This window comes from Pongo pygmaeus, chromosome 12 (assembly GCF_028885625.2).
Source record: "Pongo pygmaeus isolate AG05252 chromosome 12, NHGRI_mPonPyg2-v2.0_pri, whole genome shotgun sequence".
In the NCBI taxonomy this organism is placed as follows: domain Eukaryota; kingdom Metazoa; phylum Chordata; class Mammalia; order Primates; family Hominidae; genus Pongo; species Pongo pygmaeus.
This window is the reverse complement of record NC_072385.2, coordinates 42196486-42223188: the sequence shown is the minus strand read 5'-3', so window position 1 is coordinate 42223188 and position 26703 is coordinate 42196486. Positions and strand designations below refer to the sequence as shown.

General features: G+C 44.4%; 1 protein-coding gene across 1 annotated transcript in view; it reads right to left on the bottom strand.

The window, feature by feature from the left end:
• The window catches only part of ACOXL (acyl-CoA oxidase like), a 405131-nt gene that overhangs the window by 58532 nt on the left and 319896 nt on the right, over nt 1-26703 (bottom strand). Inside the window, exon 22 of the mRNA XM_054475660.2 lies at nt 16944-17014. Within this exon, the coding sequence (XP_054331635.1) occupies nt 16944-17014 (71 nt within the window). The remainder of the gene's footprint in view (nt 1-16943; nt 17015-26703) is intronic.

Genomic DNA, 26703 nt, shown 5'->3' with positions numbered 1-26703 from the left:
ATGTATCAATAGTGCATTCTTTCTCATTGCAAAAGAATATATATTTCATGGTATGAACATACCACAGTTTCCTTAATCATTCACCCATTAAAGGAAAATTGGGTTTGTTTCCAGATTTTTTGTTATTATGAACAAAGCAGCTATGTACATTAATATACAAGTTTTTGTGTGAACACAAGTTTTCATGTTTGGGGGGATAAATACCCGGGAGTGTAATTTCTGGACTGTATGGTAAACATGTGTTTAGTCTTCTAAGAAGCTGCTATACTCTTTTCCAGAGTGGTTGTACCATTTTATATTCCCACCAGCAATGTATGGATGATCCAGTTTCTCTTCATCCTCACTTGCATTATGTGTTATCACTGTTGTTTATTTTAGCCATTCTGATAGGTCAATAGTGTTGGGGGAAAGGTTCATCTTATTATGGTTTTAATCTGCATTTCCTTAATGGTTAATGATGTTGAATGTCTTTTCATGCGTTATTTGCCATCTCTAGCCTCATGAGTGAAATGCCTGTTTGTATCTTTTGCCCTTTTCCTAATTGGATTTTTACAAACCTGTTTACATTTGATTGTTCCTTGTATATTGTAGGTACTACTCCTTACTGTGTGATATGTGCTTTGCAAACATATCCCAGACTGTAGCTTGTCTTTTCAGCCTCTGAACATAGTCTTTCACAGAACAAATGCTTTTAATTTTGATGATGCCCTGTTTATCAGTTTTTCCTTTTATGAATCATGCTTTGGGTGTGAAGCCTAAGAACTCATTGTCTAACCATAGTTGCCAAAGGTTTTCTTCTATATGTTTACTTCTAAAGTTTTTGTAGTGTTACATTTTATGTACATTTGAGTCCATGATCTATTTTGAGTTAAATTTCATATAAAATGTGGAACTTAGATTAGGGCTCTTTAATTTTTCTTATTTTGCCTATGGATGTTCAAGTATTCCAGCACCATCTGTTGAAAAGGCTACCTTACTTCACTGGAGTTGCTCATGCCATTTCATAAAAAATCAGTTGGGCATGTTGGTATGGGTCTATTTCTGCACTCCCTATTTTTATCCATTGTTCTATTGTGTATTCACCTGCCAATACCATACAGTCTTCATTACTATAGTTATATGTCTTAAAATTGGATAGACTGATTCCTCCCACTTTATTCTTTTTCAAAATTGTTTTAGCTATTCTAGTTCCTTTGCCTTTCCGTATAAATTTCAGTATAATTTTGTCTATAGCAATAAAAAAATCTTGCTGAAATTTTGACAAAAATTAGGTTAAACCTGTATATCGATACGGGGATAAATAACATCTTTACTATGCTGAATCTTCCAATTGATGAATATGGTATATCTCTCCATTTTATAGCTCTACGTTGATTTGTTTCATTAGCATTTTGTAGTTTTTAGCTAACAAGTCCTTTACATGTTTTGTTAGGTTTATACCTAAGTATTTCTAATTTTTTGAGAAATTGTACGTGGTGCTTTTTGAAATTTTGGTTTCCAGGTGTCCGATACTAGTAAAGTCAGTCCTCCATATCCATGGATTCGATCAATCACAGATCAAAAATATCTGGGAAACAAAAGGATGGTTGTGTCTGTACTGAACATGTACAGTCTCTTCTCTTGTCATTATTCCCTAAACAATACAACAACTACTTACATAACATTTACATTGTATTACATATTGTAAGTAATTTAGGGATGACAAAGTATGTATCTTTGTGCATAACTTATATGCAAATACTACATAGTTTTTTTTTGTTTTTTTTTTTTTTTGAGATGGAGTCTCACTCTTTCGCCCAGGGTGGACTGCAGTGGCGCAATCTCGGCTCACTGCAAGCTCCGCCTCCCAGGTTCACACCATTCTCCTGCCTCAGCCTCCCGAGTAGCTGGGGACTACAGGGGCCCACCACTGCGCCCGGCTAATTTTTTGTATTTTTAGTAGAGACGGGGTTTCACCATGTTAGCCAGGATGGGCTCGATCTCCTGACCTCGTGATCTACCCGCCTTGGCCTCCCAAAGTGCTGGGACTACAGGCGTGAGCCACCGCGCCCCGCCTACTACATAGTTTTATATAAGGGACTTGTGCATCTATAGATTTTGGTATCTGAGGGTTGATCCTGAAATCAATCCCCCACAGATACCTTGGGACAACTGTATCTAGAAATACAATGAATGAATGTTGACCTTGTATCTGCAACCTTGCTGAAGTCACTTTTTAGTTCTAGGAATTCCTTTCCTTGTCTGCCTGCTTTCCTTCCTTCCTTTCTCTCTCTCTTTCTTTCATTTCTTTCTCCTTCCTCCTTCCCTTGCTTCATTCTTGTAGATTCCTTGGAATTTTCTACATATACAATTATGTCATCTGCAAACAGGGCTATTTTTGTCTCCCTTTATTATCTAAAAGGGTATGTCTTTTATTTCTGTATCTTGCCTTATTGCACTGGCTAGAACTCCTAGTACTACATTGAATAGAAATAGTAAGACCAAACCTTGCCTTGTTTTTAGTGTTAGGGGGACAGCATTCAATTTTTCACCACTAAGTATAATGTTAGCTATAGGATTTTTGTAGATACTCTTTTCCAAGTTGGGGAAGTTCCACTTTCTTCCTATTTGTCTAGGAGTTGTTATCATGAGTAAGTGTTGAATTTTGTCAAATGCTTTTTTCTGCATCGATTGGAATGATAATGTGATTTTTTTTTCTCTTTTGCCTGTTAATATGAAGAATTAGATTGGTTTATTTGTAAAAATTGAACCAGCCTTGCGTCTTCAGAGCAAACCACACTTGGTCAGTGTATAATTCTTTTTATATATTGCTAAATTCTATCCATTAATATTTTGTTAGGGATTTTTTATGTCTATGTTTATAAGGTATATTGGTCTGTGGTTCTTTTTGGTTCTGTCTTTATCTGATTTTGGTATCAGGAGAATATTAACTTCAAAAAATGAATTGGTAAAAGTTCTCTCCTCTTCTACATTCTGGAAAATATTGTGAAGAATTGATGGATATTCTTCTCTAAATGTTTAGTAGAATTCACCAGTGAAAGTATCTGGGCCTGGAATTTTCTTTTTCTGAATTTTTAAAATTGTGAATTTAATTTACTCAATAGTTTATAGGTTATCCAAATTATCTCATGTTGAGAAAGTTGTAGTATTGTGTGTTTTCGAATAATAGTCTATTTCATCTAAATTGTCAAATTTATGTGCATAGAATTTTTTTTAGTATTATCTTACTACTATTTTGATGTGTACAGAGTATATACTAATATAATCTGTCTCACTCTGGTAACTTGTGTCTTCTTGTTAGTCTTGCCAGAGGGTTGTCACTTTTATTGATCTTTTAAAAGATCTAACTCTTTGTTTCATTGTTGTTCTCTATTATTTTTCTGTTTTCAATTTCATTGATTCTTGCTCCTATCTTTATTATTTACTTACTTCTGCATTCTTTGAATTTATTTTTCTCTTTATATTTTCTAGATTCTTGAGGTGGGAGCTTAGGTCACTGGTTTGAAACTTTTCCGTTTCTTAAAATAAGCTGTAAGTTTCCCTCTCAGCACTGTTTTGGCTATGTTCCACCAATTTGACGTGTTGTATTTTCATTTTCATTCTGTTCAATGTATTTTTATTTCTTTTGAGGTTTTTAAATTTTTTGAGGTTTGCTTTATGTTCTGTGTTATAGTCCATCTTGGTTTATGTTCTTGGGCACTTGAAAATAATGCATTCTGCTGTTGTTGGGTAGAGTGTTCCATAAATGTCCATAGATCCTAGATGCTAATGGTGTTAAGTTTTTTTTATGTGTTTTGATTTTCTGTCTAGTTGTTCTGTTGATTGTTGAGAGAAGAGTGCTGAAATCTCTAACTGTAATTGTAGATTTATCTGTTTCTCCTTTTAGTTCTATCAGTTTTCATGTCACATATTTTGTAGCTCTCATGTTTGGTGCATACCTTTAGCATCACCATGTCTTCTTGGTGGATTGACACTTTTGTTAATATAGAATGTCTTTCTCTGTCTCAATTATTTTCTTTGTTCTGATGTCACTTTATCTGATATTAATATAGCCACTCTTGCTTTTAATTAATGTTTGCATGATGTGTTATTTTTGACCCTTTTGCTTTCAACCTATGTCACCCTATACACAGCATATAATTGGTTCATGTTTTTTAATCCACTCTGACCTTCTCTGTCTTTAAATTTTTGCCTTTACATTATTCAAAATTAATATAATCATTAATATATTAAGTTTAAGACTGTCCTTGTATTTCTTGTTTTCTGTTTGTTCTCCTTGTTTTTTCATTTCTGTTTTTTCTTCCTTGGCTTACCATGCATGACTTGGGCATTTTTTAGAGTTTTACTTTGGTTTATACATGGTGTTTTGGGGTGCATCTCTCTGAGTAGATTTTTAGCAGTTACTCCAGGTATCACATTTTGTATATATAACTTTTCATGGTCTACATGGATCAACAGTTTGAGTGAAGTGTGGGAAGTTTACCATCCTTTACATCCTATTGCCCTCCCTTGTTTACAATAGTCTAAAATATTTTCTCTACTTCTATTTAGAATCACATCAGTGTTATAATTTTCACTTCAATTATCAAACATAATTGAGAAAATTCAAAAGGAGAAGGAAAGCCAATTGAATTTGCTATCTTTGTTTACCAAATTCTTTCTTCTTTCCTGATGTTTCTTGATTCCTTCTTTCATCATGTCCCTTCTGTTTAGAGAACTTCTTTCCACTTCATTAGTGTACTTATTTGGGTAATCAAGCTAATCTGAAGATAGCTTGATTTCCTCCTAATTCCTAAAGGATATTTGCACTGGACGTAGGTTTCTGGTTGACAGTTCCTTTTTTTACTAACACTTTAAAAATGTCGTATCACTTCCTTCTGACCCCTATGGTTTCTGATGAGAAATATGCTGTCATTTGAATTGGTTTTCTCTTAGAGGTAAGATGTTGTTTCTCTCATTGCTTTTAAGACTTTCTTCATCTTTAGTTTTCAGAACTTTAATTATGATGTCTCTTGGTGTGAATTTCTTTGACGTATCCTATTGGTCACTCACTTCCTGATCCGTAGGTTTATGTGTTTTGTCAAATTGGGGGATTTTTCAATTATTATTTCTTTGAGTACTTTTTTAGCTCCATCTTCTTTTTCTATCTTTTCCTGGAACCCCAAACGATATAAATTTAGTTTTTATTATAGTCCCACAGGCCCCTGAGGCTCTGCTCTCTTTGTTTTTCACTCCATCTTCTTTCTGTTGTTCAGATTCAGTCATTTCTATTGTATCTTCCAGTTCACTTATTCTTTCCTCTGTTCTCTCCATTCTTCTGTTGTGCCCACCTACTGAGATTCTTATTTCAGTTGTTATATTTTTCAGTTCTAACATTTCCATTTGGTTGTTTATATTTTCTGTTTCTTTGCTGAGATGATTTTATTGGTGATTTTTTATTGTTTCATTTGTTTCAAGTATGTTCACTATTACTCATTGAAGCATTTTTATAATAACTGCTTTTAAACCTTTTCCAGATAATTTTAGCATCACTGTCACCTTGATATTAGTGTCTATTGATGGCTTTTTTCATTCAGTTTGATATTTTACTGGTTCTTGGTATTGTGAGTGATTTTTGATTGAAAACTATGCATTTTGGTATTCTATGATGAAACTCTGGATCTTATTTAAACCTTGTCTTAGGTAACATCCTGTGATGCTGCACCATCAGGGGAGGGTGATATACTGCAACCTCTGTGATCACCAAGGTTGGGAGATGCTCCTCGTTGCTGCTGGGATGGGGTGCTGGCTCCCATTAGGCCCCTGCTGATCCCACTCTGGTTGGGAAGGGTAGAGGTGCCTAATTTCTGCTCCCCACATGGTCTCCACTGACGCTACCAGGGGGTGGCCTCATTACTATTGGAGCCAGTGGTTAAAGTCTTGACTCTCCCCATTTGGCCTTCTCTGACACCACCACAGTGGGGAGGGCGCAGGTTGGCCTGTTATTACTGGGTGGAGGAAGAAGTCCAGGCTCCCCAGATGGTCTCCAGTGACACTGTAGTGAGGCAGGAGGGGAAGGGAGGCTTCATTACTGCCAAGTGGAGATGAAAACCCCAGCTCCCTACTAGGCCTCCTCTGACACAACCGTAGTGGTGAGGTTGCATTGCTTCATTACAGTCTTGTGAGTGTGGAGTCTGCACTCCCCACTGGGCCTTTCCTGGCATGGGTGAAGGTGGGACCACATATTTTTCTGTGCTGCCTGGCAGGAGGAGTCTTCTGTTTCCCCTACCCCTTCCCCTCTTCCGCCTCCTCCTTCTTCTCTTTCTTCTCTTCATTTTTTTCTCCTCTTCTCCTCCTTATCCTCCTCCTCATCTATCCCCTCTTCTTCTCCTCCTCTTCCTTTTTCTCCTCCTCTTCCTTCTCCTCCTCCTCCTTCTACCCCTTCTTCTCTCTCTCTCTCTTTTTTCCTTTGTGTGCATTAGCTTTTTCCAGGTTGCCAGCTTCTTCAACTCTAACTCTGGAATGTATGAGGCACAAACAAAATTCAGGGAGTTCCTGCTGTCTCATTCTTTGGGTCCTGAGGTTCCTAGCTTGGTCTACTTTCTAGTTCTTATCTTTAAGAGTCTTTTATGTTTGTTTTAAATGTAATGTCCAGTGTTTTTAGTTGGACTTAGCAGAAGAAATAGGGATGAGTATGTCTCCAGCATCTTCCTGAGAAAAATGTGCATTTTTGAAATATATATTGTATGGTTGGGTGTTATTTTTCATCCAATCTGAGAGCCTTTCACTTTTAATAGGAGGTTTGTCTCAGTTATGTAATAAATCTTAATCCTGATATTGAATGTTATGTTTTGTGTACTTTCAAAATGTAACACATTAATCAATTATCAATAGGCTGTTATTAGCTGCCCTTTCCATCAGGCAAGGGTTTCAGAACACACCAAGTTGCCTTGTTCCCATCCCACTCCCAGTTTTTTACTATTATTATTATTTTATAGAGACAGAGTCTTGCTGTATTGCCCAGGCTAGAGTACAGTGGTTCAATCATACCTTAATGTAACCTCAAATTTCTAGGTTCAGGTGATTCTCCAGCCTCAACTCCCGAATAACTGGAACTACAGGCATGTACCACCTTGCCTGGCTAATTTACTTTTTAGAATTTTTTGTAGAGATCTATGTTGCCCAGGCTGGTCTTGAACTCCTGGCCTCAGTGATCCTTCTTCCTCAGCTTCCCAAAGTGCTGGGATTATAGGCATGAGCCACTGCCCTGGCTCATCCTGTCATTTTTACAGTTCTAGAAGAGATAAAGGTGGAAAGATTTTCCCAAAGATGAAAACATTCCATCAGGAGACCCAAGAAGAGGAAGTGATTGGTTGACTGGGGCCTTCATGGCGGCCATTTTTCTAACATTTCACCCAAAACTAATTTCCTCCCTCCTTTTTTTATCCTTCCCTTCCTTGCTTCTTGTGTACCGGACATTTTCCTGGGTTCTGGGAGAGGAAGGGAGCAGATCAAACCAATATTTTTCTTTTTCCCCATCTCAAAGTTCTTATCTATGGTGCTTTGTGGGTTTCTTTTTTTCCAACAGACTTTTTAACATTGTGAAATTAGCCAAAAAGAAATCAGCTAAAATTTAGTAAGGGCAAGAGGAAGAGTTAAGCAGGTGCATAGAGCAGAAATCTTCAAGTCTCTTAACATTTCCAGTTTTTAATCAGGGTGCAAATGTGGTTGGTTGAGGGCAGGGAGCTGCTTCAGTGTGACTGCTAGGCTTTGCTGCCTTTGTCAATCTATTCAGCGTGACTTCCCATATAACTTTAGTGTTTACATCCCCCTCACTGTGTGCTGAAAAGTCTGGGATCCCCCTAGACACCTGGTAATTCTGCTAATGTCTGCTAGTCTGGATCCGTATCTCAGAAGCTCCCTGATGGAATTTCTCCATGCTCTTGGCAAGTCACAAAAGAGATGTCTCCTGGAAACTTTAGCATCTTGATCTCTATTTAAATAGTGAAATGACAAGTCTTGGCCAGGTCCTGTTCTCTCCTCCCACTAACTTTAGTCTCTGAGGGCCAAATTTTGCTCTCAGTTTCCTATATATGACTTCTACCAAATCCTTCTAATTTTCTTTTGTCTCTAGTGATTTCCTCTCCTGCTGTCCTGTCTTCTAAAGCAGTCTGAAATGAAATCTGCCCCCAGAGCTGTGCACAGAGGAAATGGAGAACAGATCATTCAAGAAGGAACACCCCACCCGCAAGCCCTGTGCTAGACTTGCATGGGTAGGCATACCCAAAGCGTTGCCCCCTCCACGCCTGGGCAGCTCGCTGCTTTTCTGAACACCAGGATTTGTACTTCCTAGCTGGTTCTCCATTTAGATATTTATTTAGGTGCTTAACAATGAAGTATCAAGGAGCAGAGCAGGTGTAATGTCCTCATATACTGCTGCCATCTGTGCGCTCATATGCTCCTCTTAGGCAATCGGGTACATGTAGAGCTTGCTTCTGATGGCATTTGGATTGGAAAGACATTGGCCCATTTCTCCTTATAGCAAAACTTTGTGGAGGAGCTGGGTAAAGTGTAAATGCACAGACAGCAGAGCAGATCTGTTTGTAGCAAGAGAGGGAGCCCCTCTGCCTTCCCCGTCCTAATCCCCTACCACCCCTCTCCCTCTCTACTCCTGGCCCCTGGCCTGGACACCATGCTTTCAGAACAATTCTAGAGCAACTATTAGCTGGTGATGGCTTCTGCTGCCTTCCTTCCCAGAGACACCTAACTTTGACATTAACTACTGGAAGACCCGTAAAGTCTTCCGAGCCAAGGAAGGAATATTGAATGCTATAATTTCAAGACAGCTATAGGTCAGCTGGGGAAATGTGCACAGCAAGAATGGAAGTTTCTGGATACCCCTCCCCTGGGAAGGTAGCTGTCTGGGGCCCCTATTTTGGCAGTCAGCTCTCAAGGCATGCATCAGTGCACGTGAAACACTCTATAAATGGAAAACTCAGAACACAACGTGTCACATCGACACCACCAGTATGCACAGTGAAACCCACACAGTTGGTTAAATTTAATTTCCTGCAGAGACATGGGGACTTAGCTCAAATGTCACCTCCTCAGGGGAATCTTTCCTAAAGCCAGGTTGAGTTGAGTGCCCAACTGAGTGCTCCACTAGCTTCCCAAATTCCTTCGCTCTCGGCACTTAGCCCACTCCAAGGTGCTTAAGTGTCTGTCTCACCTATTTGTCAAGGAGCTACCTGAGGGTGAGGGCCACATTTTATGAATATCTGTGCCCTCAGTGCCTAGCACAGTGCTGGACACATAGTAGGCACTCATAAATGTTTCTGAAGAGGGACCATGCCAGCCGTGTCCAGAAAGCCACCAAAATGACCCTTCTGCTGACTTACTATGGAGCCTGGCATGCTACCATGAAATTTTTTTTTTTTTTGAGACAGAGTCTTGCTCTGTCACCCAGGCTGAAGTGCAGTGGTACGATCTCGGCTCACTGCAACCTCCGCCTCCCGGGTTCAAGCGACTCTCCTGCCTCAGCCTCCTGAGTAGCTGGGACCACAGGCATGTGCCACCACACCCGGCTAATTTTTTGTATTTTTAGTACAGATGGGGTTTCACCGTGTTAGCCAGGATGGTCTCTATCTCCTGACCTTGTGATCCACCCACCTCAGCCTCCCAAAGTGCTGGGATTACAGGCATAAGACACTGCGCCCGGCCTAAATATATATATGTTTTTTGAGTTAAAAAGTTAGTCCTATGCCTCAAAGATCCCTTTCCAAAACTGAAGCTTCATTGGGAGGGATAATTGTTACCGATATTTTGGGGGGTTGGTTTGAGCTGAGCTTTGCAGAAACTTGACATAGGCTTGGCACTTGCAGGGGACCTCTAGGAGTGAAGAGAGTGAAGTATCCCGGGCTTCAATGGCATAGGAATGAGAGAAAACCATTTGTTGCTAGAAGTGTAGGTCTGAAACCTGATTTCTATGTCACCAGTAGTTCTTCTCCCAACTTTTTTTTTTTAGAGTTGGGGTCTTGCTGTGTCACACAGGCTGGAGGGCAGTGGCATAAACATAGCTCACTGCCACCTCAAACTCCTGAGCTCAAACAATGCTCTTGCCTTAGCCTCCAAATCTTTTCCCTTATTAAATATAAAAACATTAGAATATACTCTTCAAGTGAGCCAGGTACTAGAAAAACACTACCTGATACACAATAGGGACTCAGTAAACATTTGTTGAACAACTTATTTTAGGAACACTGCCAGCCACACTCTTACTTCTTTCTGTGTGGCTCTAGTTTGCAAGGATAAGAGAAGGTGGAGGGAAAAGTAGAAGGGGCCAGGGCTGGATTCCAAACCACAGCCCACCCACAACTCTTTATCTACCACTCTTTATTACTTGTGTTATGGGAACTCTGCCACTCTTTATCACCTGTGTTATGGGAATTCAGAACAAGGACTGACACTATTGATCCTGGACTGGGTTTGGAAATGCAGTCATACCCCAGAAAAGAATCCCCTTTTTTCCATGTGGAGGCCCAATCCCATGCCCAGCCCCAGATGATTGAGTGGTGATGTGGGTACATGTGGTGCATTCACAGGGTGTGCGGCCACAGCGGGCAGCCCCTGAGTGCCTCCACTTGAGAGGCAGACGGAAGCCCTTGCTGGTCAGAGCCTAGGACTCTCTCAATGGCATGGGGGGAGCCTAGGACTCTGTCAATGGCATGGGGCCAAGATGAGGTCCTTGGCCATGGCAAGGGCCACCTGCACAAGGAAGGACATCATGGTTTGCACTGTGCATGATGGAAGGTATGTGTAGTTAATTATTGGCTGCTAGGTTTGGTGCTTAAACTAGCTACCACCTACACAGGTTGAGAAAAGGAAGAAAAAGCAGTTAGAATGCAGGAAAGAGGGAAAAACCCCACCTCACCCACTTGACAGGCTCAAACTGCTGCTGCTAGCCGCCTGTGAGGTGGGGACAGTCCCCTGCAAATGCCCTGCTTAGACACTTGGGTTGCCGTGGCAAGCACCTTATGAGAACCAAAGGCGTGAAGGCCTTCTCTGAGCACAAAGGCAGACAAAGGCACCTGCCTGGTCCTGCAGGACCAGTCCCCATGCTGGATACCGAATGGCTCAATTACTATGCCTTGGACCAAGGTGGGGGGTGGGTGAGGAGGAGAACTTTGGGAGAAGTGAAGCAGAAAGAATCTTTGTGACAATGACAATTTAAGAAACACTAGACAACCAGCTTGCTGGGGCGCTTCTAAACCTTCTGCGGGGAGGTGAAGCAGTGGAGCAGTCATGTGGAAAATTCCCTTTCTCCTCCATGCACAGTCATTCCCAAGCTGAGGGAAAGGCATTGTTTTTCTTGTGAAAACCCTCATTCTGGACAGGATTCCATCAGGCTAGGAGAAAATGCCTTTGCCTGGGAAGAAGTTGTATTCAGTAAGCATGGAGGACTGAAGGGTTGAGTCATGTCGATCTCTTGGAGATTTTTGGTTTCAAGGAGGATTCAAATGTGTCTGACTTCTTAAAATGTAATTAGACAGAGAAAGGGTTGCATCTGGCCAGACCATGGTGGCAGGGGACGTGGAGGGAGACCTGGCGTCCCTCCTTCCACACGCTCCCAGGTGTCTCTATGCATTTGGGGGCAGCATTCATACTTGGCTGGTAAGAAATCCTAAGGAAGCTTCCAGCAGCATTCAGCCCCCACACCTCCCATCAGTGGAGCCTTTCTGGGGAGCTGTCTCTGCAGGTTTGCTCAACCTGGGCTGCAGCTCTTGGCAGCTGTGCCCACCAACCCTGATAGGCCCCTGCACATCCCACTGGGTAGACAGCAGCTATGAATACTGTTCTACATGTCTGCTCAGATCAAGGTATCATCTGTTGCACCACCAGACAGCCTGCCCACCTCAGCCAGCCCTCCACCTAGAACAAGAGGGAGCATGGTTACTGCTGGTGTGTGACAGCCCTGCCAAAGGTTGCAACTTAGGAGCAGAGATTCAAGGCAGTGCTATAAATAAGCCAAGCTTTATTTTCCTACAGGCAGCTTGGTTTTTCTACTGTGTGCTGCCGTAAATGTGGTAGATATCAGATCCACCTACAGACAGGCCTGCCTTGAGCCTCCCTTGGTGCTTCTAGCCAGGTGCCTTTGGCAAGGTGACCGAGCCAGGCCACAGCTGGGACTGTAGCATGGGGAATGTTCCAGGCACTCACTCAACATCACTAGAGCAGGGAAGGCTTGCTCTGAGCCAACCTTTGCTCTACTGTCTTGTTCCAGGTATAACTCATGAGCCAAAGCTCCTTCAATACTAGCTCTTGTCTCCTGACCTGGTCAGAAGCATTTACCAGCAAGGGCCACTTCCTCTGACCATTCTATTTAATATTTTCTAGCTTATCCGAGGGAGGCAGGGAGGCTCTGCAGGCGATGGCTTCAGGAAGTTTTAGTCCCATGGAGGCCCCTGGCTGGGGCTGTTATCTCCCACCCAAATTGGAGGCAGTTGCTGCCAGATATGTAAGAAACTCCCAGGTGTGCAAGAACAAAATGAGGAGGTGTGATCATTTACATTCGGTAAATGATGGTGCGAGTGCAGACTGTCACCAGGAGATCTGTCTTCCTGCCAACTTCCACCCTAAACAGAGGCTCTGATTTTTAAGAGGGGACAATCCTAGTGGAAGTGGGGACAGGGAGGGTCTGGACCAAGCACTGAGAAAGAGGCCTGCTAGGCAAAGTCAAACCATGTGATTGAGGGAGAGGCTTTGGCCTTGATTCAAAACTAGGCTGACCCAATGCCCTGGTTTACCTGGGACAGTCATGGACTATGCCTGCCATCCAAGTTCTATTTTTAATGGTGCCCCTTTCACTCACACACACAAAAAATCCATGTTTGGGTGATAAGTTTTGTGATTACCCTATTCCAAAGATGAGAAGGAGTTAGGCTAGAGATGCATCCACAGAAAGTTCACTTGGCAGTGCCTGGAAGAGAGAGACGAGTGGTAGAAGGCCAGGTTGGTTCATTCTCAAGCATATTTAGAATTGCAGCCTTGTCAATAATTTTCACTCATGACTTTGCAGAGTGTAATGCTGGAAGGGTCTTTGGGGTGTTCTAATTTACCTCTTCTTTTACTGGAAGAGGACATTAGTCTAAAAGAGATAAAAGTGACCTGCCCAAGGTTACACTCCAGTTGCTGGCAGAGTGGGGATAGAAACTTGTCCTTAAGGGGTCAGGTCCAGGTACTCTTTGCTGGGACAGAGGGAGATGGAGGACCCTGAAAGAGGCTGCAGAGGATGAACAGACACATGGAAACTTCCATGGCAGCTCCAGGACAGGGAAGTGCCACAGACTACCCCACAGTTCCTAGATGGGGGGGTGGGAGGACAGAGACTGGTGGGGTTTAGACTTGCTGAGCTTGCTTGGACGTGAGCTCAGGTGACACCTGGAGTCACAGGCAAGTGCAGGTGGAGCCAAGGGCAAATGGGCTCTCCAAGGTAGTGACCGAGAGGGATCAAAGAGATTAATTGGCAAATAAGATGAAGAATCAGTAAAGAAACAGGTAGGTATGGAGATTAAACGCGAACAAGGTCAAATGAGTAATTTATGGAATCTAAATATTGTTCTATGGTTCAAACTGCAGTGAAATCTGAGAGGCAACTCCTGATAACAGCTATCTTACCCTTGGGTACCGTTTCCCTAGCCCCCTTCTTGGGTCTGCAGTGGTGGGCAAACCTTAAGCCAGTAACAACTTCTACCTCTGCTTGGTAGACGGGAAACTGAGTCACAGAGAAGCTGGCTTTCTCCTGTCTTACAGGACCCTCAGCAACAAGGGTGTGATTAACAAGCCTTGAGAGTGACTCCAGAAGCCTGCCACCACAGTACCCCTCATGGTTCCACTGCAGTCACACCTCCTGTGTGTGCTCTCATGGTGGTGAAGGGGTGGAGTGGTGGATTTTTCTACGAATTTGCTCGTCTGAGTGGGCCCCGCAGGAAGAAGCCCAGCATGAGAGTCTGGGGACCCTGGCTTTCTGGTCCTAGTTCTATTGCTGGCTGGCTAGCTATGCAATGGTGGCTAGTCACTTGTTTTCCTGTCCCTCCTGCTTTTCCTGGTTGTCAGATGAATGTTCTGGCTTGTGCCATCTTCAAAGTCTCAATGTTTTTGTCTTTGCAGGGGAATCTGACCTTGGTTCAGCCATCTGCTTAGCGATAAGTTCATCTCTTGCATCTTCTTGGCAGTCTGTCTATAGAGCATCTTCACAGGTTAGGCAAGGTGGAGCTATGTGATTGAGGGAGGGGCTTTCGACTTGAGTCAAAATTAGGCTGCCTGGGACAATCGTGGACCATGCCTGCCATACAAGCTGCATTTTTAATGGTACTCCTTTAAATACTTGTGCTCGGATCTCAATTACCTTTGACAATGTAGAATGCAACATTGGAATGTTTGACAATGTAGGAATGCATGCAAAATATAATTTTTAAAAATGTCAGCTGGGCGCAGTGGCTTATGTCTGTAATCCCAGCACTTTGGGAGGCCGAGGCGGGTGCATCACCTGAGGTCAGGAGTTCAAGACCAGCCTGACCAATATGGTGAAACCCCATCTCTACTAAAAATACAAAAAATTAGCCAGGCGTGGTGGCAGACACCTGTACTCCCAACTAGTGGGGAGGCTGAGGCAGGAGAATTCCTTGAACCCAGGAGGTGGAAGTTGCAGTGAGCCGAGATCACGCCACTGCACTCCAGCCTGGGTGACAGAGCAAGACTCTGTCTCAAAAAAAAATCATATTTGGCCCAGATCTATGTTTTTTGCCTCCAACAAGTTTTCATGAGGTTAAGTTAAATGTGTGAATTTATTTCAGACAGTCTGCAAAGTGGATAGCTCACTAGAGCAAACATACAATCACCTGCAGGCTGACTGTAGTCAAAATAATCTACTGTCACCCTGAATAGGTTTTCTCACATAACATCTACAAAAACCCAGCATACCATTGTCACACCCACATGGTGCCTTCTGATATGTGACATTAGAAAACCTCAATCTCCTGAAAAAAATCATAAAATAGTTTCAGTATATATGAACTCAGCACACGTTTTTGTTCAGTGAAACTTCTTTCTTTGATGATGCCTGTTCAAATATTTGCAAATATTGAGAAAACACCCACATAAATCATCCTCTGTTGCTGAGGCCACACAGTCTGCAGAAACCAACAGGTAAGACACAAAATACTGAATGCCACTCACTGGAGGTCACGCAAATTCCAGGAAACCTCAGGTCATCTTAGTCTTCCTCTCCTAACCCCAATCTGTTAGTTTCTAACCGAATGTGCTAGAGAAGCCAGCCAGAACACCATGAAGTCAGCAAGAAGGTGAAATGGTGAGAGGAGGAGGGGTCTTTGGGTAGCATCTCTTTTCACCTCTCACTCTAGATGTGAAGAAACTCAGAGGGGGCTGTGGCATCCCAAGTCGGGGAGGCCATGAGGACCACTAGAAGCAGGCCTGGAGGTGTGGTCTCTGGGGCTGGGCTCCGTCGCTGCCCTCTGTACCCCAAAATGCTTCTGAGATGCCCACGTAACCTCCAGGGGAGCCCAGGAGCTTCACCTCCTGAAAATGGGGAGGGATGGACAGTAGGAGAAGAACAAGAGAGAAGCAAGAAGAAGCAAATGGTAGGAGAAAACATGGGATAGAGGGAAGAAAGACCAAAGGCCTGTGAGCAGAGAAAAGAGGGGAGCATCCAGGACCCAAGAGCTGCTTCAAGGTCACGGAAAGCCAGCCTGCACCTGGAAGGAAAGGTCCTTGCAGAATAGAACTTAAAGCAGGAAGCAGAGAATTAAGTGTGGAAAACAAGAAACGCCCATGTGCCTGAATCTATATCATTCTAAGTCAGTGTATCAGACGCCCAGGACTCTGACAAATCAGGTCCCCAGACAAACCCAACACTTGGTATGAGCAGCGTTTCTTTATTATAAAACTAACATCACTGAAAGCTTTTTTTTTAAAGACCAAAAATATCACATCTTAGGCAAATGAGTTGAAAATCCCTCAGAGTGACACCCTATTTTTTTCCACCCATTTCTAAAGTCAGAGGACACCTGGTAAAGAAACTGGTTTTTAGGTAAAGAAATGCAATTCCTGGTGCACGCGGTTTCCTGGTGGTACAGCACTGAAGTGACATCATGGAAATATTTGTACCTCAAGGTCAGTCTGCAAGGTTTCTGTGTGAAAGCATGAGTCTTAGTCAGTGGTGGGAAAGTATGTGTGTGCACCTTTGTGATCTGCTGCTGTTTACTGCTCTCTGCTTCAAAGACAAACTTTTAATTAAATCCAGGTGGGCAGCTTGCCAGGGTTTTCCACACTTTTGGCTCACCTAGGTGTGCAGCCTAAGTGTAGGTTATACCATTTGGAAATGCCTCTGCTCCTGTCACTTGGAAGGAAATAAAACAATTGTTACTTGGGGCGGGGGGTTGGGGGGAAGAAGTTTGTCTTCCACTCAAGGGCAAGGAATCTATGACATAAGATGCTCATTCTGGTGGTGAATATGAACAGTCTAATTTGTGTGGCATTCCTTACGGTGACAAAAGTAGGAAGCAGCAGACTGGGAATGTGTGGAATCCTTTGTCTTAATTAAAAATATAGTGGGAGATGTGGAATTTGGCCAAGCCTCATAAATCTGCTAAAAAAGCATCAAGACTGTGTCAGATAAGTTTAAATAGAACCAACTGAGCCCTCTGGAGAGTTAAACAGATTTCCCGCTCGTGTGGACACCCACTCTCCTGTCACTTTCCCGCACTCCACAGGCAGCAGTGGTGCTCATTAACCAGCAACCCTCCAATTTGCCTATGACAAGCTTATCCCCCTGGAGCACATGATTCAGAGATGATAAATTTACTCCCGCTTGTAAAAATGAAACTCTCCTCAGGGCAATAAAAATGCTCTGAGCCTTTAGGAAATAAGTTCTTTATCTGATAACCTACCTTCATTAACAAAGTCTGGTCCTCTTGGTCAGGACAGCTCTTCACTGCCAGGGAGAACTGCTCTAAGGTAACTGGAAGGGAAGAAATGGAAATTGTGAATGACTTCACTTCCGCCTCTGAGCCCTTCTGATATGAAGGAGGACACTGTGGTTATAACAGACGTAAATAGCATTGCTGTCCGTCCTTCCTTGGTGACATGGCAGAGCTCCCCAACTGTCCCCTGTGTGGGTCAGGGGCCCCCACACAGTGACTTCTCCACCCCATCAGATAGAGTCATTACAGTAGAGTACAAGGCCATTCCCATCAGCAAAGCTCCTCCCTAAACTGCCAGGAGGTCCTGGGTTCAGCTTCCTTTTGGGCCATCTTGTCCCCAGAGATGATACTCTATCTCCATTTCCTGGGACCTTCACTGAGAAGACTCCACCTGCCTTTGTAAATTTGACAGTGCTAATTTTAAAAATCTCAATCTTCCATCATGATTTCCATGGCTTTAACTCTTTTCTTGGTGTATCACCCCAAGTGTTGACTCAAACCCCACAAACTCCCCCAAATATATGAAGTCATCTTTCTCCAACCAACCTTCTCGAGGAGAATAGGGAAGAGAAACCTAAGAAGATTTATGGAAAAAAAAAAAAGTTTTAATAATCCATTGAAATTGGCCATGAAAGCTCTAGGAATGTTAATCTAGAAAATTTAAACAAATTACATTCCCTTTCTCATATTTATGGCCAGGTTCTCATCAAAGGCTCACTTATGTGGTGACCAATTTTTATTTTGGTGTAAGTCACAGACTGCCCTCCTGTAAGCTGTGTTGACTATATTGTTTCATGCTTGAAAGTGCTCCCACAATTCTCCGCCACCCTCAGATTTAAAACCACTTATTTGACACGCATTAAGGCTTTTACTAAGTTAACCCATCTAGATTAGCCTTTGATTGCTATACTCAAAGCTGCGTTCACTCTTTACCCTCTATGACCGTTCATTGCTCTCTGCTGGGAACAGTTCTGCCTCTTGTCTTTCAGTAGAGCAAAACTCAGTCCTCCAACTGAACATCGCAAGCCCACCCATCCAGCCAATAAAGACATTGATTGCCCTCTGGTCCCATCCCAACTCCCGCAGATCCCACAAAGGTGGGCAGTGCAAAACTCAGCCTCAAGGCTGAGGGACAGTCTGATTCCAATGATTTGACCTCAAGCATGCCTAGATGTCATGTCTACAAATACTGATATTTTAAAGAGAACTATATCAGCAATGATGAATTTTCATCAAGAAAATATTGTCTTGGTAGGTTGTTTGTAGTTTTCAATGTTACTCTAAAATAGAATTCCTTAGACTGCTTTCATCTCTGACTAAATTACTCCATGCAATCTTGACTGCTATCAATTGTATCTGGTGCTGATTATTTCTTCCAAGTTTAAATTTTGCTCTTATCCAGTCAAGACATACTTGGGATCCATAGAGAGATCAATGTTGCCTTCCACATGCTCTCCAATGCATATACCCACCCAGTCTTCAATTGGCTGAAGCCAGTGTTAATTACATAGAATCATCAGTTTAATCTTTTTTAAAAATTAACTTTGCCTATAAAAGGGGCTCAGCAGAAACTTGTACAGTGAGATAAGGGCCCAAGCTGTGTTAAGTTTACACAAATGCTTTTGCTGTCACTCATTCAGAATACACCTGCCTGGGAAAGACCCTGGAGGCAAGACCTCTCTCCCTCAACTCCGTCCTCAGTTTTGGACTTTTGCCGTGACCTGATTTGGTGTGGTAACATATTGATCTCTGACTACTGTCCGAGGATGGCTAAAGAATAATCTACAGATTCAGGTGCTAGGTTTTCTTTAGATCACCTTTTTAAGGTGGCTATTTTATTTGGTAAAGGTTTATGCTGTAACTTAGAATCTTACTTAGTGCAGGTCAGGGAAATTGAAACACTTGCTTCCTTAGAGAGCTACTGGATTCTCACCGATAGCTCTCTCCTCTCTGCGGTGACCCTGTGTTCATACTTCTCACTGCCTGTGCACTGGACTCCATTACGATACTTTTCGTTGTCATAGACATAGCACCCACTTCGTTACCTAGAACTCTGTACATCCAATCCAAACCAGTCGACTTCCACACCAAGCCAGCCCTTTCCAACTTTTTCCCATTTCTGTGGGACTATCATCCTCCAGCCACCAGACCACTGAGCCTGATTCTTTGATTTCTCCCTCAGGACCCCACGCCTGCTGACTCTTGTACGATGATGTCCCTTGGATGCACCACTTTCCCACAGTAGTGCTGCCACTTTGATTCCTGGAGAACTTCTCGCTCGTTCCCAGCCTCCATGCCCACCGCTGCCACCACTCTGAGCCTGGCCCTGCTGGAGCCCTATGCCTATGGCCTGCATTCCTCCTCACCACACCAGGCCTAGCCCCTCTTCCCCATGCAAACCACCCTGATGGCTCCTGACTCTCATTCATGCAGGGTTCCATCTTGGGCCATGCACTCCCTCCCTGTCTCCTCAGGTTGGCCAGGATCCCACCTGATATGGTTTGGTTGTGTCCCCACTCAAATCTCATCTTGAATTGTAGCTCCCATAATCTCCACATGTCGTGGGAGGGGACACAATGGGAGGTAAATGAATCATGGGGGTCAGATTGGGCACCTGTCACTAAGTTAGCAGGTACAGTTGACCCTGACCTATAACCTGCACCTGGGGCTGCAGTGCTCAGAAATCCTGTCTCAGACTATTCTTTCAGCTTCTCTCTCAATCTTTGCACCAGGGCCATGGATAATAGGGGCCCTGCCCCTAGGGCTAAGCTTTAGAGGGCCCTGCCCATGGGGCTACGGGTACTGCCCACCTGGAACTTGCACCCACTCCTCCAGGGACCAGTACTCTGGTTTCCTGACTCAAATACCTTAAGCCTCTTTTCTGTGATGTGTTGCTGCTGGGGAGCCACACCACTGCCATGTCCACTCTAGACCCATGGGGTAGCCAAGGGGCAGCTGATTGCAGGGATGTGGACAGACCTTGAGTGTCTAGACCAGATGATCTGCACAGTGTAGGGTAGGGCTGGAGGTGCAATGAGAGAGAGGTGGGCCAAGGGGCTGCTTCTCACCATGCTGCGGAGTTCACATAACTGCTAGGAGCCTGGGCATTCTAAATTCGAATCTGGCCTTCTGGATGAACAAAGCTACATTTGTCAGGGCAGGAGGGCAGAGTAGATTTTCTTCAACGTGTTGTAAGCTTGCTTTGTAATTCTGCCCTGGGCCCCACATAGGAGGGGCAGGCTCCTTCCTGGTAGGGAAGGAAGACCTGGCACTAAAATACCAGGTCCCTGGAAAGAGGAGATTGCACCAGCTGAGCTTCAGTCTGGTAGGGAAATGTGGCTCTCATCTCAGATACCTACAGTGAAGATGAGGAAGCCAGCTTCCTCTTAGTGGTGGCAGAAATATGGGGGCTGACACCTACCCCTCCATGGACAGTTCCTCTGGAGGAGTTTGATGGCTGAGCATTGCTGGGAACCAGGCACCCTCTTCTAGAGGCAGCGACCTCCCTTACTGAGGCTTCCCTGGCACCAGAAGTAGAGGGCCCCATGTCTCCTCACCAGCCTCTCCTTGAGAGTCTTGAGGGTCAAGCTCCCCAGCCATATCTGAGACTCCTGGCCAAGGGCCCCTTATCGATGACTCCTTTTCCACTGACTGCACCACGAGGTGGGACACTGCGGCCACTATCCCTCAGCCCTCTCATCCCACCTGTGTGTGACTGCGGCGCTCTCAACTCATCGTGCAGAGCTGTCTGCCACTCCAGACAGCTTCTGAAGTCCCCCACCCACCTCTTTTTCATAACACAACAGAGAAACGTTGAAAGAGAGAGAGAGAGAGAAACAAAAAGGCTTCATTTTGCAGAAAGAACTCTGGCTTTGTTTTCAGAATCAACACGGAGGGTTGACAGGGGCCTTTAACTTCTTCGCAACCAGCAGTCATGGTGCAGCCAGTCTCCTGCACACTGAGATGCTGTGGGGGGTGTGGAGCTGGCCCTCGGGGGACCTCCACGAGAGGGTGAGGGCCCTGCTCACTGTCCCCCAGCCTGCCCTGTCAGAGAGCACCTCTGTTCCAGAGAGCGGCAGAGCATGACACATGTGGCCCTCCTTTTCTCTGGCCCCACACCTGGGAGCCCACAGGAGCCGGCATGCGTCTCTTCTCTGGCAGACAAGCTCTTGGTCTACAACTAAGTCTCAACACGTTTTCTGCCCTGAACACTGGGATCTCAGCACTTCCCAAGGGACAGCTTCCTCCAGGATGGCGATGGGCCATTGCTCCTCCAATGCCAACCCTCCTTTCGACCCCCACTGCCATGACCTCTTTGCAGATCTTTGTCCTCTGGCTTGCTGGTCACATCCACTTGTTTTGGTCTCCATCCTCCATGCAGCTCCACTCTGGGTCTCTTTCTCCAAAGCACCGCATCCCCTGAAGCCAGGAAACTTTCCCTCCAGGGAGTCCTGGTGTGACGGTCACTCTCCAACTCCTTCCCTTCCTTGGCCAGCTACTGCTGCCCAGCAGAGGCTAAGCTCCATGATGTAGCATCCAGCACACCTCACGACCCACCCTGGCCCACTTTTCCAGGCTCATTCTCTCAATATTGTTTCTTGGCCTTTCTCCCAAACACCTTCCTCCTGACAAGGCAGGCCTCTTGTCATTCCCCGTTCAAGCCCTTCACTCTGCCACCTCCACTTTTGTCCAGTCTATGGCTTCTTCCCATCCTGCACAGCCACGTCCCCACCTTCGGGATCCTATGCATGTTTCAAGACCCAGCACCAACGGGTCTTCTGTGACACCATGTGGGAGCCTGTGGCTGTGCAGGGAGCCTGCACCTCTCAGGGGCTCTCCCGCTCCATGTGTATGTGTGCCCTGTATTCACATCCTATTCCCTCTGCTGGATTGAAAAGCGTCACTTTGTTGTGATAGTCTGAGTCCTAAGTCTGGCAAATAGGAGGTACTGAAAACCTTCTAAGCAAATAAACTAAGCGAGTCTATACTAAGACTAAGACTGTATTTCCCTAGGCAGGCAAAATACCAGTTTGGCCAGTCCCAGGGATGGGAACGTAATGGGGGCTGACTGACATCTTAGAAGTCTTTATTCTAGACTGTGCCATGGGAGTGAGATGTGGAGAACTGGTTGCCAAATCCTAGATGTGAGCAGTTCCCAAAGGGGCTAGGGGGCCTGAAGGAGCCCAACCTGCCTGCCATGTTCTGGGCTCAGGGAGAAAGGCAGCTGCCCTCTCTCCACATGGGGGGCATTGCAAACCCGAGACATTCATCCTCCTTCTTAGGGCTCTCCGCTGGTTGCTAAGGGAACAATCTGTAGTCTTCGGCTCAGGCACAAAGTCAGGAGACACAGCACAGTGGTCACCTGCTTTCCTGAAAGGCAGAGCCCTTTCAGCTTGGGGCAAATGCACCATTCACTCAGGAAGAGATGACAGCGCAGCTCATCTGGACCCCTTCTGGAGCCCACGGACTCCCTGTGTGCAGGGGGCTGCCCTCCCCCGGGTGGACAGTGGCATGCTCTCCCCTATTTGACATGGCCTTGGCTCACCATGGCCAAAGGCTGCTTCCTGGGGCCTGCTCCAGTCTTAGCCAAGAGCAAGGTGTAGAGCAGAGGGCAGCCAGAGGCAGCAGCCACTGTCACCGCATCTTTTCCCCAGTGTCATCTCCAGCAGCCAGTGTGAGCCTCCCCATGGCCTGGCTCTGTCCCACCTGCAGATCCCCCTTCACCTGCATGGAAGGACAACTTTGACACTAACACTCAGCTGGAGGCCACCACAACCACCACTGTCCCATCAGCGGAACAAGAGTCAGCCAATTTTGGGAAACAAACACTGTGGACTCCAGTGTCACACTTAAATTGGGAAGATAATGGATAGGACAGCTGCAATTGCCTCATGTGTGGCATTGATCCTGTTTTCCACCTTGCAGCGATTCACCCTCCCATTTAATATAGTGCTGAGGCTCAGGACCTGGATGTTATGAGGCCCCACAGTCCTCTCTGCCACGCGCCTGTCTCAGCATCTGCATGTGTGGCCCCAAGTCATGCATGTGCCACACATCCAAGCTGAGTTGGACCCAGTTCTCTCCTCTCCACCTTGGTGCCCAGAAGCAGCCCTTCCCTCGTCACCCTTGGCTTTTCCTTATAGCTCACCCTCCACCTGGAGGCCCTCCAGGCCCCTTTGCCCTCGCACCTCCAGAACCCACCCCTCCACGCAGGCCTGCTGCTGTTGCTCCTCAGTTTCTGTCCTCAGAGCTGTTCACCTCCACTCCTGAAGAAATCTTCCCAAAGCTTTTTCCAAGACTCCCCACTGACAGTGGGAGCTGACAATGACAGCTACTGGCCTTGGCACTCAGGCCCTGTGGGACCCTGCTGTTCACCCTCACATTGGCCGTACACCCCAATCACACCAAGCCACAAGCACTTTCCCAAGTCATCCACGCACTTCATGCCTCCCTCCTTGTTCTTCCATCTGCTCGGAATGTCCTTTCCACCTTCTGGATAGCTAAATTCTACCTGCCCTTCAAAAGGCAAAGTCTCAAATGCTGCTTGCCTCACTGGAACTTCGTGAGGAGCCGCGTGGACCCTGCACCCCCTGCGCAGCTTGTGTCTCTTCCGTGTTCTCTTAGGGTTCCTAGTCTATGAGAGTTCTCATCTCAGTTCTGACCAGTGCTCCTTGGGAGCAGGGGCTGTTTCGTACTGGACCTTTTATTCCCGGAGTGCAACACGGTCTTTGGCACACGGCAGGACTTCAACAAATATGGGGCGAGAAGGGTGGATAGGGAATGAGGAAGGGTGCTCCACATCAGGATTGTTTCGGAAGGATAAGTGAGTAGATGCCAGATTCAGGAGGGGCAGCTCCATAGTTTCAATGTTTATTTTTCATGCAGCAGTAGGAGGCTGAGAGATGGAGCAAGCCGCAGCTTCTCAGGACCTTCTGCTGTATTGGTCCTATGGTCTGAGGCAATATTGTGATTCTATTCCATAGGACCAACACGGTCTGTGTGATTCTTGCAAGAAGAAAGAACAGAGCAAACTGAGCTTGGCTGCTCACAGCTGCCACAGGTCCTGAGCAGCTGCGACCTTATGCACCTCTGGTGTTAGGTGTCTCCTTAAAATAGCACAATTACTAGAAAAACTCAACTGCATGCCCATGGCCTGGAATGGGTTTGCATAAAATTTATTTTGTCTTAAACTGCTCAGGATTGAAGAATGATAAAATACACACAAGGCAAGGAACTCTAATATCCACTGCACCAAGAAGCTGGTTTACATACTGAGAAACAGCTGTTTTGAACATTTTTGAAAGCCATTTTTTTCTGCTATGTTATGTTTTCTAGACTAACCTACTTGCATGATTCATGCACTTTAATCTTCTAGCTCACAGAAAGAACTGGTTAGAAGCCATCTCTACTACAAAGTCCTTTGTTGCTGCACTCCTGGACACAGAAGAATTTTCACCCATAGTTATAAAAATCAATGAGGATTATTTTATTTTCCAGGTGGCCAATGAAGGGAGAACTTCTGAGTGATTTTCAGGGGCAAAAAAGAATCACAAGAGATAGGGGCCAGCAATCTCTACTTACACTAATGTTATATAAAAATTCAAAAGTATTCAATATCTGCTTTGATATGCCAGAGCTGAGATTCTACGTGTCAGTAGACAAAGGTGAAATACTGGTGAAAACCTCACTTTTAATTACCTTGTGATCATTTTCCCCCTCTAACATTCTGTGCCACTTTAAGTAGATATCAAAACTTGTTAAACGATTGTATCTCAGAGGATAAATGCTGCTTTTTTTTTTCTTTTTGGTTCTCATGTTTCTGAGTAAAAGCCATCATTTTCAAGTTAATAGAGCATTATGTTTTCTCTGCAAATACAATCTCATAAGTCATAAGCAAAGAGAGAGGTAAATTCATAAAGAGGAGACAAAGCACTATTTTTCCTCCTGGCACTTGGGATCTCTGATAGGTTAAAAATGATGTTTTTATCTCTGGTGATTTATCAAACTCGAGATTTCACAAAAGATAAACAGATGCATTGAAGAAATAATACATCATCTTAATGCTTCATTTTGACACTTTTGGTATCTAAAGAGCATGTATCTTAAAGATCTCCACTCCAAAAACTCAATAGTTTCCATGATTTACACATTTAATTCTTGTTTTTAAGACACACTGAAATGAGAACATGCCAGGAGGCACCTTTAAAGAAGATGGCCATATTTGAAACATACAGATTATTTATAGAAGAAAAACTCAAAGAGCTGAAAGAAAATCTGGTTGTCAACAGACAGTTGCTTTTTCTATGTTTTTTTTCTGTAGTTCATTTTGGTTTTTGTGTGGGTGGCTCATGTGAGCTCAAAGGTTATTTGCTAAATGTTTTGTGAGATTAGAACATGTCCTTTAAAACCTAAATTTAAATTTATGTTTACTGCAAACATGTTTAACTTTACAATATGTGGTATGGAATAATATTTTTAAATACAAAATTATATCTAGAGTGTCTATGATAAATCAAGAGTTCCTATACTTTTATTTTTATTCACCGTTTAAAAGGTCTTATTCTCCATTCTGTTCCCAGTGGAAAACTCACAAATACGGTATACTTGGTGCAAATAATTTCTTTTTTTACTTTTGGTGTTACTTTTGCCCATCAATTTTGGTACTAATGTAACCATATTTTGAAACTACTTAGATATTAGAAGTTAAATGAACAGGGGCTGTAGACCAGATCTCTGCAGTCCATCATACAATGTACAATTTTTCGATCACAGAGTGGGAAACAAAGGAGCAAAAACACATTTAAAAAGTGAGAAGGGCTTATCTTATTTTTTATTTTATTTTATTTTGCTTTTTAGAAATGCTGAGCTCCCAGATTCACCTCCAACAAGCACTGGCAGCCCTGCAACATGGGCAGATGGTAGCAGCCTGTTGGGATTTGAGTCTTCCTTCTGCCTCTTTTAACTGTGTGACCTTGGACAACTTATTAACCTCTCTGTGCCTCAGTTTCCTCAGATGAAAGTTGAGAAGGCAGTGATTCCTTCCTCACTGCCTAGTGGGGGATTAGAGTTGCTCTGTCCCTAATACTTTGCACAGGGCCTGATAGGCTGAGCCCTCACTGAATGTTGGCTCCCTTTGCTCTATATGGCCCTAGGGCTTCCACCCATGTTATTTCATTTAATCCTCACAGAAACTCTGTGAAATAGAAAAAAACAGGAAGCATTGTTCAGAGGCAAATCCAGTAAGAGTAGTAGGAACCAGTACATGCTAACTTTACCATAAATAAACACAAAAAGAAAGACTTTCAAAAACTCAAGAACACCAGAACTCCCATTCTCTGGGATTCATCTGTGGGAAGGAAACCCCTTAGAGAGTGCAGTGGGTGGGGCTGAGGAGCTCCACTGCCTGTCTGGGGAAAGTTGTAGGGTTAACTGGCCCCGGGGCAAAGTCATAATGCCACAGCTTCACAGCTTATTAGCGTGTGACCCCAAGTGGTTGTTCACCCCTCCGAGCCTCAGTTTCCTCAGTGGGCTTTGCAAGGTTGTTGTGGAGATTAAACAAATTACAAGGGCCAAGCATTTAGCAAGTCTTTGGCAAAGAGAAAATTCTCTATAGATGGAGATGGCTGTGATGGCTGTGATCATTACACAGATGGCTGTGTGTTGGCCATCAGACTGGGCTCAAAGGGTGGCATTTTATTAGCATCCAGGTCAAGTACAGCCACTAACT